At 54.9% G+C, this 13,158-nt stretch overlaps 6 protein-coding genes across 6 annotated transcripts; 2 read left to right on the top strand and 4 right to left on the bottom strand.

Moving 5' to 3' along the window:
• Nucleotides 1-1,715: 1,715 nt before the first annotated feature.
• Nucleotides 1,716-2,396, bottom strand: BDY24DRAFT_419361 (uncharacterized protein; the record flags this gene model as incomplete). The annotated part of the gene is made up of 3 exons (XM_076643967.1): nt 1,716-1,747; nt 1,835-2,246; nt 2,337-2,396. 3 exons carry the CDS (start codon nt 2,394-2,396, stop codon nt 1,716-1,718), a joined length of 504 nt encoding a protein of 167 aa, XP_076492065.1.
• A 586-nt stretch (nt 2,397-2,982) lies between these two features.
• Nucleotides 2,983-5,688, bottom strand: ERG26 (sterol-4-alpha-carboxylate 3-dehydrogenase (decarboxylating)). Its single transcript, XM_076642582.1, has 6 exons — nt 5,513-5,688; nt 5,301-5,411; nt 4,595-4,658; nt 4,146-4,471; nt 3,309-4,035; nt 2,983-3,214 (listed from the first exon to the last, which is right to left on the bottom strand). Exons 1-6 carry the CDS (start codon nt 5,539-5,541, stop codon nt 3,170-3,172), a joined length of 1,302 nt encoding a protein of 433 aa, XP_076492064.1. The 5' UTR covers nt 5,542-5,688; the 3' UTR covers nt 2,983-3,169.
• A 153-nt stretch (nt 5,689-5,841) lies between these two features.
• BDY24DRAFT_405021 (uncharacterized protein) lies at nt 5,842-7,551 on the top strand. The gene is made up of 7 exons (XM_076642581.1): nt 5,842-6,105; nt 6,184-6,294; nt 6,424-6,437; nt 6,516-6,640; nt 6,754-6,942; nt 7,055-7,202; nt 7,305-7,551. The coding sequence occupies exons 1-7, from the start codon at nt 5,963-5,965 to the stop codon at nt 7,490-7,492; spliced, it is 918 nt and encodes a 305-aa protein (XP_076492063.1). The 5' UTR covers nt 5,842-5,962; the 3' UTR covers nt 7,493-7,551.
• Nucleotides 7,546-9,490, bottom strand: BDY24DRAFT_259062 (uncharacterized protein). Its single transcript, XM_076636831.1, has 2 exons — nt 7,879-9,490; nt 7,546-7,791 (listed from the first exon to the last, which is right to left on the bottom strand). The coding sequence occupies exons 1-2, from the start codon at nt 9,000-9,002 to the stop codon at nt 7,704-7,706; spliced, it is 1,212 nt and encodes a 403-aa protein (XP_076492062.1). The 5' UTR covers nt 9,003-9,490; the 3' UTR covers nt 7,546-7,703.
• A 580-nt stretch (nt 9,491-10,070) lies between these two features.
• NRD1 (Nrd1 complex RNA-binding subunit) lies at nt 10,071-11,505 on the bottom strand (the record flags this gene model as incomplete). The annotated part of the gene is made up of 4 exons (XM_076638226.1): nt 10,071-10,616; nt 10,891-11,145; nt 11,300-11,395; nt 11,482-11,505. 4 exons carry the CDS (start codon nt 11,503-11,505, stop codon nt 10,071-10,073), a joined length of 921 nt encoding a protein of 306 aa, XP_076492061.1.
• A 572-nt stretch (nt 11,506-12,077) lies between these two features.
• On the top strand, nt 12,078-13,158 carry BDY24DRAFT_259003 (uncharacterized protein). Its single transcript, XM_076636830.1, has 5 exons — nt 12,078-12,417; nt 12,518-12,576; nt 12,674-12,769; nt 12,867-12,925; nt 13,019-13,158. The coding sequence occupies exons 1-5, from the start codon at nt 12,154-12,156 to the stop codon at nt 13,123-13,125; spliced, it is 585 nt and encodes a 194-aa protein (XP_076492060.1). The 5' UTR covers nt 12,078-12,153; the 3' UTR covers nt 13,126-13,158.

The following is a 13,158-nucleotide window of genomic DNA, read 5'->3' as shown; positions in this document are numbered from 1 at the left end:
GGCGTGTTTCTGAGAGAGTGGTGATACGAGAGAATGGAGGTCAGCGAGTCGTCGAGAGAACGGAGCGTCGACTCGACTCGAAGAAAGGCGAAGAAGAACCGAATGGACGAACCTTCGCTTCTTCAGTGACGTGAGGATCGATCTTGAAGCCCTTCGCTTGGGTGGGAGAGGCGGTGGTTGAGTCGGAGGACATGGTGTGGGTGGATTGAGGGAGAGGGTAGAAGAGGAGGTGGTGGTTGGGAGGGCAAGAAGGATTGAGAAGAGAGTTTGAATCCGAGTTTGGGCGTCTTGAATATGAACACAACTTCAGCTCGTGATCTAGAAGGAGACGATGGCGGGTGACCTTGAGGAAGGAAGATGCTGAGAAGGAGGGAGAAGGTCGACGCGTCGCGAGGAGAGGAGCGAATGAGATGAGATCGCAGAGTCGATCAAATTTGAGCCCTAGCAGGGATGATGAGGCGAAGAGAGAGGTTCAAAGTCGGACATTGCTAGCAAGTCGAAGTCGTGGTTCGGAGGAAGCAGAGGAAGGCACGTCGAGACCTCGTGTTTTGCGAAGCTGTGAGCTCTTCTTTCAGCCCTCTTCCTTCTCTGACTTCCTCCCTCCGCCCATCACCTCTCCCTCCCCCTCCCCTTCCCCTTCTGTTCTCTGTGGCCTTCCACACCCTACAGCTCAGCTCTTGAACTCTTCCTCTTTCTCTCTCCAAGACAGCCTTCGATTCAACAGGAGGATCGCAAAGGAAAACGATCAGGTCAGTTCAGCCCTCACTCCCTTCCTTCCCTTTCTTCCCTCCCCATCTCCCTTTCTGTGATGCACCGACTACCGAAAGGAGTTGAATACATGTTAGACTACCGAAGGCGCTTTCAACGCCTGTTTATGTGGATACCTTTTTTATCTGAGCCTTTCTTCTACAACACAACCCATTTTCGTTCGATCCAAAGTTTTTCAAGGAGCTCGATGCTGACCTTGTTTTCGCTTTGCGTCTTCTTTCAACAGGGTAGGGCTCTACTCGATGATCTGTGGTCCATCTGTAGCTGGTCGTGTTGCTCTCTCTGTGCTCGACGGAACCTCAGGAGGATCGGTTCGACCAGCAGGAGCTGGAGGGTATTCTTTTTCGACGAGGTCGCTTTTCCTCCTCCCTCGACGTCCTTTTTTCCTTCGCTGGGCTTCCTTCGGATCTTCCCAGTTATCAAACCGTTAATGAGATGATGATCAAGCTATGTACGATCACCGAGAGGAGAAACCTAGAAGAGACGAGAGGAAAAGAAGGAGGAAAAAACAGCTGGCAGTAATAAACGATGACCCCGTCTTTCCTGGTCCGAACCGATTTGATGACTTCGCCGACGTTGTAGATCTTGGTGACCGGGAGATGCGAGTGAGAAGAGGCTTCCAGAGAGAGGATGATGGAGATGGTGGTGCAGAAAGTGGGAGTTTGGTAGATGGGTTGGGGTGTGAGAGGAGGAGCCGTGCTGGCTAAAGAGGACGAAGGTTGAGAGGAGGAGGAGGAAGTAGACTTGATTGAGAATTGGGAGGATGAAGTAGATCTCGAGAGAGGGGAAGGAGGGAAGTGTCAGCCGCCTGGAGAGACGGGAGATGGTAGAAGAGAGGAGGTCAGCAAGGAGGAACGAGAAAAGCAGAGCGCGACGCGTCGCGAACTCACCTCCCCCTCGGTAAGGAGGCCGTAGATTTCATTGGATTGGGAGGACGAATTGGAAGTCTAGAGAGGGGAGGGAGGGAAGTATCGGTCACCTAAGGAGAGGAAAAGGACGAGAGGAGGTCAGCACGAAGAAGGACGAAACGAACGAGGACTGAAACCACGACGCGTCGCGAACTCACCTCGGTACTTCATCTTCTTGACCTGAATAGCGTACTTCCCAGCATCCTGGCACTCTCCAGAGTCTGAGACCCCCTTCATCCTTTCGTCCTTTCCCATTGCAAGAGGAGCAGCGAATTCCGGGCAGCATCGAGGTCGAGGAGCGATTTCAGGAGCGACGGGATCGGCGAGGAAGGAGGATCCAGCGGGGACGACGAGAGTTGGGATGAGGCTGAGAGGGAAGATATTGACTCCAGAGCTTGATGAGGTCTTGCTGGACTGGAGAAAGGAGTCGGGGAAGGAAGCGGGACCGGGTTGGGGGAGGGATTCGAGGGAGGTGAGGGAGATGACTCGATGAGGGACGGGTTGGGGGAGGGGACGGGAGAAGGAAGGCTTGAGGTTCGGTGTTCTTCCAATGAAGAGACTTGGACGAAACTTTTCTGAAGTAGAGAGGTGGGGACGACGAAAAGTCAGTGAGAACGAAAAGGAAACAAAAGAAGGGCGAAAAGCGGGAAGTCGACGAACCGTTTTCTTGTGAGAGAAGAGGTGTACGAACTTCTTGATGACTTTGTTGAACGAGAGCATGATTATTGACTTAAATGGTACGGGTTGAGCTTTGGAGAAGAAGGTGATGGATGAAATGGGGGGACGTCGAGGAGGGTCGGACAAGTGTGGTTGATGCGGAGAAACGAAATTGGGACGACCTCTAGCTTTGCGATCGGCTCTTTAGACCAGTTTCTCAATGGAACACGATCTGGAGCTAAGGTTTGGGAGCGGCAAGGGTGAAAAAAAGGAGAAAAAGTTCGGTTCCTGACCCGCTATCTCAAAAAAAAAAGGGGCGAGGTCAATCGAGGACGCTCTTTCTCCTCCTGTAGGTTCGCGTTCCCCTTAAAAACTAGATTGAAACCCCCAGAAAGGGCGGCGAGGGTAGATGTAGGCAGTTTTGTGACGACATGGGAAGAAGAGCTGAAAACGGGAAGTCAAGACGCGTCGGGAAAGACCTCGAGCGACGAATGATTCCCGCTACTCTTCTCCTTCCACAATTTCTGCAGGGTGCTAGAATCAGAGGAATCAGGACGAGTGCTCAGCACTGCGTTCAGAAACCACCTCTTATTAGCAAGTCGAATGCAAAACGAAAGCACCTCAGCCGCTCGACGCTCTGCCTCCCCCTCCCGTCCCTTCGCTCTTCGCTCTTCGCTTCCTCCTTCTCGAACTCTTTCAGCAGAAAATCGTAGTGATAAAACTAAACTGGGTATCGATAAAGACCTCCTCGAGGGCAAGCAACAGCTTCCCTCTAAACCAACCAAAAACTAGATCGCCTAAACACGTCGAACCAATCCGCCTCGACCGTCCGTCCCTCAAGCCTTGAGAGCCTTCTTCTCGGCCTCCTGCTTGTTCCACCACTACGAAGACCAAAAAGAAACGAAGATGCGGTCAGCATCGCTCTCCTCGAAGTCTTCGGAACGAAAGAAGGAGAGAAAGAAAAGCCAAACGTACCTCCATCGTCCTGTCGATTCCCTCCTGAACTCCCACGATCGGCTCGTAACCCAACACCCTCCTCGCCCTCTCGACGTTGTAGTACCTAGCCGAGCTAGCGAACTTCACCCTGAACTTGGTAAACCCAGCCTCCTTCCCGACCAGCTTCGCCCACCCCTCCGCCAGCGTCGCCAACCACATCCCCGTCGACGGCGAAAGCTCCCAATGGCTAGCATCGACGTGTCCCATCGCGGCCCAGATCGCTCGTCCGAAATCCCAGAAGTACATCGGCTCGCAGTTGGTGATGAAGAAGGCCTGTCCAGCGACGTTGATCGATTCGATGGGCTTCTCGTCCTCGAGATCGTCCTCTGTCGGAGCTGGGTTGGCGAACTGATCGAATCTGGTCCTGAGGACGGGTCGAGTGTCGTCTTGAGCGAGAGTAGAGGGGTCCTCGTAGGCCTTTCCGACGGCGATGTCTTCGGGAGAAGGGTTGGACTTGGGTCCTACGGGTCGAGCGTTGGAGGTGGGGATTCGAGATGTTTGGGAGGTGTTGAGAGCGGGGAGAGGTTCGTCGAAGGAGACCATGGGGACAGAGGTACCGAGTCGATCGGCGGCGAGGATATGAGCGTGAGCGACGTTTCCAACGTAGGTCCAGTCGAAGAGGTTGTTGTTGTCTCCAATCTGCCATCCGGTCTGCTTGTTGGTGAGAACCGAGGCGAATCCAGAGATGAGTTGACGGTCGCCGGGTCTGCAAGAGGTGGAGAGAGAGAACGAAGTCAGCGGTGAGAGAATAAAAAGCGCAGAGCTCGAGAGACGAGCTCAGGTCGAAGGAACGAAAGAAGTAGAGCTCAGACTCACCCAAAGATTCCAGCAGGCCTCAGCGCACAAGTCATCAACCCGTCCCTTCCGTTCGCTCCCAGCACCAACGCCTCTGCCCTAGCCTTGGTCTCGTTGTAAGCGTCCATGGGGATAGCAGGGAAGTCGAGCCTCTCGTCGACGTCGACGACCTCCTCGGTTCCAGAGAAGACGACTCCAGCCGACGAGGTGAATACGAGCTTCTTGATTCCGTTCTCGACACAGGTAGCGATGACGGTTCGAGTACCGACGATGTTGACCTTCTCGTAGATGGCTTGTCCGAGTCCGTGAATGGGAGAGGCGGTGTGGATAACGACGGTGGCTGCTGACTGATCGAGAGAAGGAGAGGAGAAAGGGAGGGAGGGAAGGAGGTCGAGGTGAGCTTGGAAGAGAGAGTTCCAAGCCGACATCTGAGAGGACGAATCCCAGTATGGTTGAAGGAGAAAGCGTACCTTCTTCATAGCTCCAGAGATCTCATCGGCCTTGGTGATGTCTCCGATGTAGAAGGAGACGTTGCTGCACGAGGGAAGGGAGGGACGAACGGGAGCAACGAAGAGGTGAGAAGGTCAGCTTTGGGAGACTTTGGATCGACGAGGGAGTGACGGAGCAAGAGAGCGGTTTCGGGAAGAGGTAGGACGACGAGTGTATGGTCGCTGCTTCACACTGAGCGAGCAGCAGAGCGGCCAGCATGAGATGGAAGGTCGAACGAGGGAGGGAAGGAGAGCGAGGTCGTGACACGTCCCCTCCCTTTCCTTCGTTCCGACCTCCTTCTCTCCCCTTCTGCATCCCTCGAGAGCGGTTCGCCCGGTCAGAGCGCTAAGCAAACTCGTCTGGAGTATGCAAAGTCTCGAGCAGCCCGGGAAAGACGCTCGAAAAGCTGGCAGCAGCAAATGAGCTCCATCTGGCCTTTCCTCCGGAGGAAGTCTCGTACGAGGCGAGCTTCCTTCCTCCTCCCCTCCCTCTCTCCCCCCTCTCCTTCCTTCAGAACCATCGCCAGCTGGACCCTCGCCTCCCAGTGAAGGACCCCATCCACTTTTCGGAGCGAAAAAGCTCAAAAAAGCAGCGAAAACCAGAGCCGCTAACGGTCCGCCGGCAACCCTCCTCCCCTTGAACTGGTCCTTTCTCCTCGTCTTTGCCAGCAAGATGGAAAATACTCACGAATCGAAATGCCTCTGGACGATATCGAAGACTCCAACCTGAGTCTCTCCTCTAGCGAGCAAGGCCTCGATGATGTGTCGTCCGACGAAACCGCATCCTCCGATCACCAAACTGAAAGGAGCAGGGAGGGAGGGAGGGAAGGAAAGGAGGAGCAGACGAGAAGGTCAGCTCTCGTTCAACAGGAATTGCAGCTTTCACAATTCAAGACTCACTAGGACTCAGTTCCAGGTACAGGGGCCATGGTAGGGGGAAGAAGAGGGGAAAGGGGAGGGGGGGGGTGGTGGGAGAGGGTGATGGGTTGAGGTCTGAAGGAGAGAAGCTCGCGAAGTGGGGCGACGAGGAGTGGCCGAGGCCTTGACGACCTTTTCACTCGAGTTGAAAGTAAGGAATGACTGGAAGAAGACGAGTTGGATTGATTTCGATCAGCTCATTTCAAAAATTCCTGAAACCGAGCTCTGAAAGCTGTCCTGGCGGAGTAACAGACTTCCCTGGCGACGAAACCAACCGCGTTGAGTCGAGTCAGATCTCCCTCTGGCTTCCAACGGCCATCTTCTCTGAGTAAAGATCATCTCGCCTGCACGCAAGCACCTTCTATATCTCCAGCTACTCTGTCTGACTCTAATTCCTGCTCCCTCTCTCTACCAGCTCTTCTTCAGCCCACCATGTCCTCGTCCTCTTCCCTCGTCCTCCCCTACCAGATCGTCAACGCCTTCGTCGACACAGCCTCAGGTGGACTAGGAAACCCAGCAGCTGTCTTCATCTTGGAATCTCCTCTTACAGAGGATCAGATGAAGACTACAGGAATGTGAGCTCAACCTTTCCTTCCTCAAGCTCACGCTCCCGTCAATCGACTCCGACGCTGATTGTCCTTTCTCTACTTTAGCCTCATGCAGCAGCCTATGTCTTGCTTCGTAGTCCCTCTCCCAGGGGGCTCCGACGAGGAGAAATCCTTCAAAATCTGGTGGTGGAACGCTACCGGTTCGGAATCGAGCTTGTGAGTTTGGTTGAGCTCGGTTTTCCTTCCCTCGTCGATCCTCCTCCTTCCATTTAGAGCCCTTCACTTTGTTCGAGCATGCTCGACGACATTACGCTGACACATTGCATTCCATTTCTCGCTGCTCAGATGTGGCCATGGCTGTGTGTTTTTTTTTTCTTGAGACCGTCCTCCTTTCGCGTCGAGCTGACATTTCTCCCTTTCTCGACGCGTCTTTACAGCCATCGCTACTTCGGTTCTCCTTTCCTCGATGTACCCTTCCCTTAAGGTCATCACCTATCATACCACGTCTGCTGGGATCTGCCCGTCCAACGTCATCTCCCCTCTCTACGCCGATATCAACTTCGTTCGTCCTGTCTCCTTCACCGTCTCTCTCGCTTCTCACGTCTCATTCTTGACGACTATCGGGACCGTCTGAGAGTATTCACGAGCTCACTTTCATTGTTGCTGTCCTCGCAGCCTCTCCACGATACCCCAGTTGACGTCCCAGAGCCGAATCGATCCCTCCTCTCCTGCTTGCTCAATGCGATCCCAGATTCTGTCGAAGCTGACTTCGGAGCCGTCGCTAAAGGAACGCTAGACGTTATCGTCGAGTGGAAGAACAAGGAACGCTCTTTGGGAAGTCTGGATATCGCCACGGAAGAGCTGGTGGGTGCTGTGCTTCGTTTTTGTCCTCGACGCGTCGAGCTCGTCCTTTCTTTCCTTCCTTTCACTCACTCACTGATCGAAACTTTTCTTCTTCTCGTCCACACTTCTCTAGGAACCCATCGAGACTAGGGGCATCTCATTGACCTCCCTTCCTCCTCCTCCAAGCCCAACGGCAGCGGCCGAGGGAGTCGAGCAGCCCGACCTGTTTCTTCGAGTCTTTTCTCCTCGTCACCTCATCCCTCACGAGGACCAAGTCTGCGGTTCGTCCTATCACGCTTTCACCTCCCAGACTCATGGCTCTGCTCCTCTCTTCTTCGCGTTTCTGACCGCTCTCGTCGCGTCCCGTCGTTTCGTACAAACAGGTTCGGCTCACTCGGACGTTCTCCCCTTCTACCTTTCGAGGCTCCCCGCCAAACCTGAAGGAGCCGAGTGGGTCAGCCATCATTCGTCGAAGCGAGGAGGTCGATTGGGATTGGTTCCTTTGGAGGGAGGGAGGTTGAGTTTGCGAGGGAGGGGAGAGGTTGGGAGGAAAGGGGAGGTTGAGATTTGAAGAGAAGGTGTCGAGGGTGCTGGTTTTTTTAGACTCTTATAAAACGGAAGCTGGGAACACTGCGCGAGGCTAGGGGGACGACGCCATCTTCGAAAGATCTAGAGCTGAACTCATTCGAGCCGATGCGTTGAATCCGTGGCCGTCGTCTTTCTTCTCCCACTCCTTCTCGAAGAACGCAAAAGTTGCAAAAGCCGAAGATCGTTAATGCATATCAAAGTAAGAACGAACAGAGCAAACTGAGAAGGGCGCCGACAATCACTCCCTCTTCCCATCGAGTCTGGAGCTGCGAAAAGAAGCATCTGAAAGCAGTAGAGAGAAATGAAAATCAGTACGAAATCTCAGACTCTTTCTCTGAGTGTCGTCGAGGGAAGAAGCGAACCACTCACCCTTCCCTCCCTCGCGCCTCAGACCCCACCGCCCGTCCCAGCCCTCGCCAACTCGTGCAACTCATTCCCCTTCGGCGCCACCCCCTTGCTCTGATAGTACGCCGTCGCAAGAGACTCCCAGCTCTGTGTGCTGTCATGGTCGAATCCTGCCCAGTTGAAGGCGGCGAGAGGATCGTCCTTCGTCGTCGAGGTGGTGGGAGGAGGAAGGGGAGTGAAGGGATGTGGTTGGGCTGGATCGGTAGGAGTTGGGCGAGGACCTGGCGAGGAGGAGGCTCGAGACTTGCGTTTGTTGGATTGTTCGGAGGAAGAGGAAGTTGACGAGGGCATGACGGGGAGGGAGGAGGAGGATGGGGTCGAGACGGTCGACGCGTCGAGGGTGGGTTCGTTGGAGGAAGAGGGTTCAATCGCTGCTGCTCCACCCTCCGAAAGCCTAGCTCTCGTCCTTGGAGGTCCTTGATCTTCCTCGTCCTCGATGTCGGCGGAGGTTTGTCGAATCGCTCGTCCGAACTCGTCCAATCCTGACTCCGAAGGTCTGCTGTCGACGGGCGGACGAACGTCTCCTTGCCCGAGACCGAGTCGAGAGGGATGGATGAAGGGTCGCATAGAGTTTTGAGAAGAGGGTGGTGGAAGTCCTTGTCGAGGAGGAGGAGGGGAGAGACGAGACGCGACTTGAGGAACGGGGAGTTGTCGAACGTAGGAGGAGGGAGAGACCATGGGATGAGGAGGGGGAGGGAAAGGCACGGCTGGTGGTTGATGTTGACCGTTGTAGTTTGAGGGTAGAGGTGGTGAGCGTCCGTCTCGCATAGACTGAGCAGCTGGAACGTCCCATCGCCCTCCTCCGCTTCCTCCACCTCCTCTCCCTCCTCGACCTGCAGCTCCCCCTCCTCGTCCTTCGTCACCTCCTGAGCTTCTTCGACTTTCTCCGTATCCTCTATCAGGCCCGTTTGACTCGAATCCTCTTCTCCCAAACTCCCGAGGCGCTCTCTCGTACGCAGCGGGTCCTCCAAACCCACCAGCTCCTCCTCCTCGACTCTGTGCTCCCCGATCTCCTCCACCTCTGGGAGAACCGCTAGCTCTCCCGTCACCTCCGGTCGTATCCCAGTTGCCTCGACTGTCGTATCCATTCTGATCTGCCCACCCTCCTCCCTGGCGCTGAGGAGGAGGTCCTCTTGACGCGTCGAACGGCTGTTGAAACTGATCTCGTCGAGGAGGAGAGCCTTGAAGACCGTTCGTCGACGTGACTGGCGATCTCGAGGGAGACAGATTCAATGGTTGCTGGTGGTAGGATTGTGGAGGAGGAGGAGATGCCTGCTGAAAGTGAGATCGTGGTAGAGGTTGATCCCACCCGGTGCTGGATTCATTTGGAGCAGGAGGACGCCATGCCTGTTGAAGAGGAAGTGGGAACGAAGACGGTGGAGGAGGTCCTGGTTCCTTGAAGGTTCCGTCGTAGGCGTTGTAGACTCGAGTGGCGAGAGGAGGAGGAGGACGTCCGTTCGCGAAGGATTGAGAAAGAGTGGGTGGTGGAGGAGGGTAGTTGTGGTAGGAGTTAAGCTGAGGAGGGAATGCTGGAGGAGGTGGGTTGAATTGAGGCTGTTGGAAGGAGGGTTGGGAGGTGAGTTGGGTGAGGAGAGCGAGAGCCGACGCGTCGAGTGTAAGAGGTAGAGGAGTCGAAGTTGGGGCGACGGGTTGAGGAGGTGCCGGAGGGAAGTGATTCAGTTGTTGGAGCGAAGAAGGAGCGATGGAAGGAGGGAAGTTGGGCGTGGAGGGAGATCTGAGAAAGAACGAGGAGGCGAGGGAGGAACGAAAGGTGAGCTCGATCGTTTCGCCTTCAGGGCAAGATATATATACAGAAGAGAAACGAACGATTGTGAATCCGGCCCGGCACTTCGAGGAGATCCTCCGCCTGTTGCGTTTTGGAGAAGGGCGAGGAGACCAGCTGGGATCAAAGGCAAAGGAGGGGTGGAGCTCGAGGGAGGAGGAGCGACGGCCTCGAGCGGTTTGAGTTCGACGACCGGTGCTGCTGCTCGAGGTCGTCTGGGATCTGTAGGAGAAGGTGATTGGCGCGTGGGTGTTCCTGAGAGGTCGTGGATGAGGTTGGGGTCCGGGAAGATTTTGTGTTGGGCGGTTCATCGAGAGGAGGGAGTTTGGGAGGGAAGGGAGGAAAGCAAGAGGAGGAAGGAGGCGTCTCAGTTTTACTGTTGTCTTGTTTCTTTTGGACTTGCCAGTGTTGAAGCGAGAAAAGAGGAGAAAGGGAAAGGCATGGATATACGTCCAGCCAGTAGCGAGTAATCTACTACTTGTTCGAGGAGGCGGAAAGGGAGGGGAGGGATGGAGGAGGAGGCGATCTCTGAAGTCCAGCTCGACTCCAGAGCGGCTTGGGTTGAGGGATAAAGCTGATCCCCGGTAGGTCTGATCGAGGCCAGGTGGAGCGACGGACGAGGTGCTGTGTGAAGGAAGAAGAGAAGGAAGGGAAAGGAAGAATGATAGGCACCTGAGTTGGGAGGAGAGCTCGACTTCTTCTTCGACTGATCCGACGACTCTGGTCTCTCGCTCGTATCTCGACTTCCATTCACAGCTGACGACGACGAGGAAGATGCCACTGGAGCGGTAGCCAAGGTTGACGTGGGAGCAGGAGCGTCGGCGATGGCAGCAGCGACTCGAGCGCTGACTCGTTTGAGAACCTCGGGAGGGAAGGTCAATCCCTTCGTCCAGATGTCGAGGATCTTCTTCGTCTTCTCCTGTTGAAGCGAGCGAAGTAAGGGAGGAGAGAAGAACAGGTCAGCTTGTGTGCGAGAGAAGCGTGGGACGGAGAGACAGAGAAGCGTCGAGCTCAAGGAGGAGTGTCGTCGTCCGTCCATCCTTCCTCTGCTCAGCTCCTCTTCCCAGCTCTCTAAGGAACTGCTCGTCGAGTGCAAGCGGCTTCCCAACCGTCCCACCACCTCACTAACATCTTCGCATCCCACCGCCAACAACACGAAAGGAGCGAGAGAGGGGGATGCGTGTGGAACTCACCCTTCCTTCCGGCCAATCGACCTCCCTCTTCGCCACCAGATCCTCCACCAACCCATCCAGAATCCCCTCCATCTGCTGCAAGAATCCAGCAAAGGTTCCCTTCTTCTCGATCTTGGCTCCTATGCCCTTCTTGACCTTTGAGCGACAGGCGCGAGCGATGCTGTCGAAGCAATAGAGAGAGTAGATCTTTTGAGGCGAGGAAGGAGCGAGGTTTCGATGGAGTCGGTATAGGGATGTGACGAGGTAGGTGTCGTTCTGAGAGTGGAAGAGGGAGGAGAAGATAAGTAAGTATGTACATGTCGAAGTAGAGGAGGAGATGAGTAAAGGAGACAGAAGGAGAAGCAAGAGAGCCTCCTCCTCCTCCTCCTCCACTCTCATCTTCCCTCCTTACATCACAAAGTAGACTCACCTCTATAAGCTCCAGAGCCATGTCTGTAAGTTTTCCCATCTTGGAAGCCGACAGTTTCTTCGCATCCACGACTTGGGAGAGAAGAGCGTCGAACTCCTGTTGGTGGAGGAAGGAAACGGAAGGAAGGTCAGTATAGAGAGCCTGACTCTGAAGAAAAGGTCGAAGAGTGTATAGATGCTCACCTTCAGCTCTGGGTATGAAGCCATCGGGGGGAGGGGGGGGGGAATAGGGCGAAGAAGGTTGAAGGGAAGGTCGACGTTGGGGAGAAGGGGAGAGGAGCGGAGGAGAGAGAAGGTCGGAGTTCGTTTGGGGGCGATTTGAGGCCGCTCTGTCACCTGCGAAAAAAAAAAACAGACTGACTGCTAGGCCAGCGATCTGTATCGAGTCTAGGTCAAACCCGAACGAGATGTTTCGGCTCTTGAGTCGCGTCCCTGGCTCCTGGTTGAGATTCAAATTGCGACGCGTCTCTCCATCGCTCTCTCTCGTCTTGCCCTCAACCAACCCTTCACCAGCTGCTCTCAGTCCAGTTTAACATCTCTAATCTAGTCCCCACCAACGTCAAATAGGAAATCAGCCTCTCGTCGCGTCAAACTTTCCGAGCCGGCTTTGAGAAACCGTCCGGAGCGCATCGTTGAAGCTCGCAGAGATTTGCCAGGGAAAGCCGTATGCAACTGAACATCAGAAAACGCGCTCAATGAAAAAAAAAAAAAAAAAATCCCCCTTGGGTCCGTGAGAAAAATTCCAACCAAACTACCGACGGAGAACACATCGAATTCAACGGCTGGAACTCTCGAGCTGACCTTCCCTTCCTCCTTCCCCTCTGACCTCCTCCTCCTCCTCCCCCTTCCCTCCGGATGTCTTCCTCCCCTCTCTCCCTCAGCCTGTTGAAATCTTCACCCTTCCTCACGCTCACTCTCTCCCTCTACCTCCTGGCTGCCACGACCTCCTTCTTCCGACTCTTCTCCCCTTCCTCCCTCTCCTCCTCCTCCTCACCTTCCCGCGGTCCTGTTCACTCCGAGTTCGAAGGGGATGCTCTAGAGGAGAACAAGAAGGGCATGGGGCTGGATGCTCTGTGGCCGGTGGTGGATGCTCATTCGTCGGGAGGGAATACTTGGAAGGTGAGCATCGAACAGAGGGAGGCGGGAGGAGGAACTGAAGCTCACCTTCTCCTTCTTTGCTCGCTTACCTTTCTTTGTCTCCGTTCTCCTCCTCTACTAGGACCACAACGCAGCAGCTCTCCATGCTCTGTTCAAGTGCTTGGCGAGTGACGATTGTGGGCGAGTCGAAAGGGAACGTAGGGAAAGGGTCTCTGTGAGCTCGAGCTGATCACCCTTCCCTTCTTCCCCTCCCTCCTTCTTCTGCTCCCTTTCTCAGGAAGAAACAAGCTCAAGTAGTCATCCTAGAAGCCCCAGAGTTCAGAATGGCTCTCACTGGCTGGACTAGTGGAGAGGGGATCTGGGCGAGGTCGATGTGAGTCTCTCGTTCCTTTCATGTTGAGCTCAACGAGCGAGCTCCTTCCCTTCCTCTGATCCTTCTCCTCTACGTTTGTGTTCTCCTTCGCCCGTAGAATGGAAGTCCTCGAGTCGCTAGGGTACACGTATATCTTCGCAAGGGATATGAACCACGGTGAGCTTTTGTCTCCTCACCCTGGTCGCTTCTAAACACATCTCGTTTCAAGGAGGAGCTGAACCCCCTTCGACCCTTGCTCCTCGATCTCAGTGGGAGCCTTCCATCTCATGTTGCCGGACCTGATACGAGCTGTGGTACAGTTCCGGACAAGCAGAGGCGACAAGGTCACTTTTTCGACCTTTTGGTCTATAGCGTGACGTCCGGAGGAGGCAATCCTTAATTACCAGAGG

This window comes from Mrakia frigida, assembly GCF_051309035.1.
Source record: "Mrakia frigida strain ATCC 22029 unplaced genomic scaffold BDY24scaffold_61, whole genome shotgun sequence".
Taxonomy (NCBI): Eukaryota; Fungi; Basidiomycota; class Tremellomycetes; order Cystofilobasidiales; family Mrakiaceae; genus Mrakia; species Mrakia frigida.
This window is presented reverse-complemented; position numbering and strand designations above follow the sequence as displayed.

What these genes read in the sequence shown, in the direction of transcription:
- ERG26 (XM_076642582.1), bottom strand. Translation starts at nt 5,541, where the DNA reads ATGGCCCCTGTACCTGGAACTGAGTCCTA. An exon ending in TCTCTGGAGCTATGAAGAAG is followed by an intron (nt 4,472 to 4,594) that starts GTACGCTTTCTC and finishes TCTCTCGATCAG; the next exon opens with TCAGCAGCCACCGTCGTTAT. An exon ending in AGGCCTGCTGGAATCTTTGG is followed by an intron (nt 4,036 to 4,145) that starts GTGAGTCTGAGC and finishes CACCTCTTGCAG; the next exon opens with ACCCGGCGACCGTCAACTCA.
- BDY24DRAFT_405021 (XM_076642581.1), top strand. Translation starts at nt 5,963, where the DNA reads ATGTCCTCGTCCTCTTCCCTCGTCCTCCCCTACCAGATCGTCAACGCC. An exon ending in CAGATGAAGACTACAGGAAT is followed by an intron (nt 6,106 to 6,183) that starts GTGAGCTCAACC and finishes TCTCTACTTTAG; the next exon opens with CCTCATGCAGCAGCCTATGT. An exon ending in TCTACGCCGATATCAACTTC is followed by an intron (nt 6,641 to 6,753) that starts GTTCGTCCTGTC and finishes CTGTCCTCGCAG; the next exon opens with CCTCTCCACGATACCCCAGT.
- BDY24DRAFT_259062 (XM_076636831.1), bottom strand. Translation starts at nt 9,002, where the DNA reads ATGGATACGACAGTCGAGGCAACTGGGATACGACCGGAGGTGACGGGA. An exon ending in GAGGCGCGAGGGAGGGAAGG is followed by an intron (nt 7,792 to 7,878) that starts GTGAGTGGTTCG and finishes TACTGCTTTCAG; the next exon opens with ATGCTTCTTTTCGCAGCTCC.
- BDY24DRAFT_259003 (XM_076636830.1), top strand. Translation starts at nt 12,154, where the DNA reads ATGTCTTCCTCCCCTCTCTCCCTCAGCCTGTTGAAATCTTCACCCTTC. An exon ending in CGGGAGGGAATACTTGGAAG is followed by an intron (nt 12,418 to 12,517) that starts GTGAGCATCGAA and finishes CTCCTCTACTAG; the next exon opens with GACCACAACGCAGCAGCTCT. An exon ending in GGGATCTGGGCGAGGTCGAT is followed by an intron (nt 12,770 to 12,866) that starts GTGAGTCTCTCG and finishes CTTCGCCCGTAG; the next exon opens with AATGGAAGTCCTCGAGTCGC.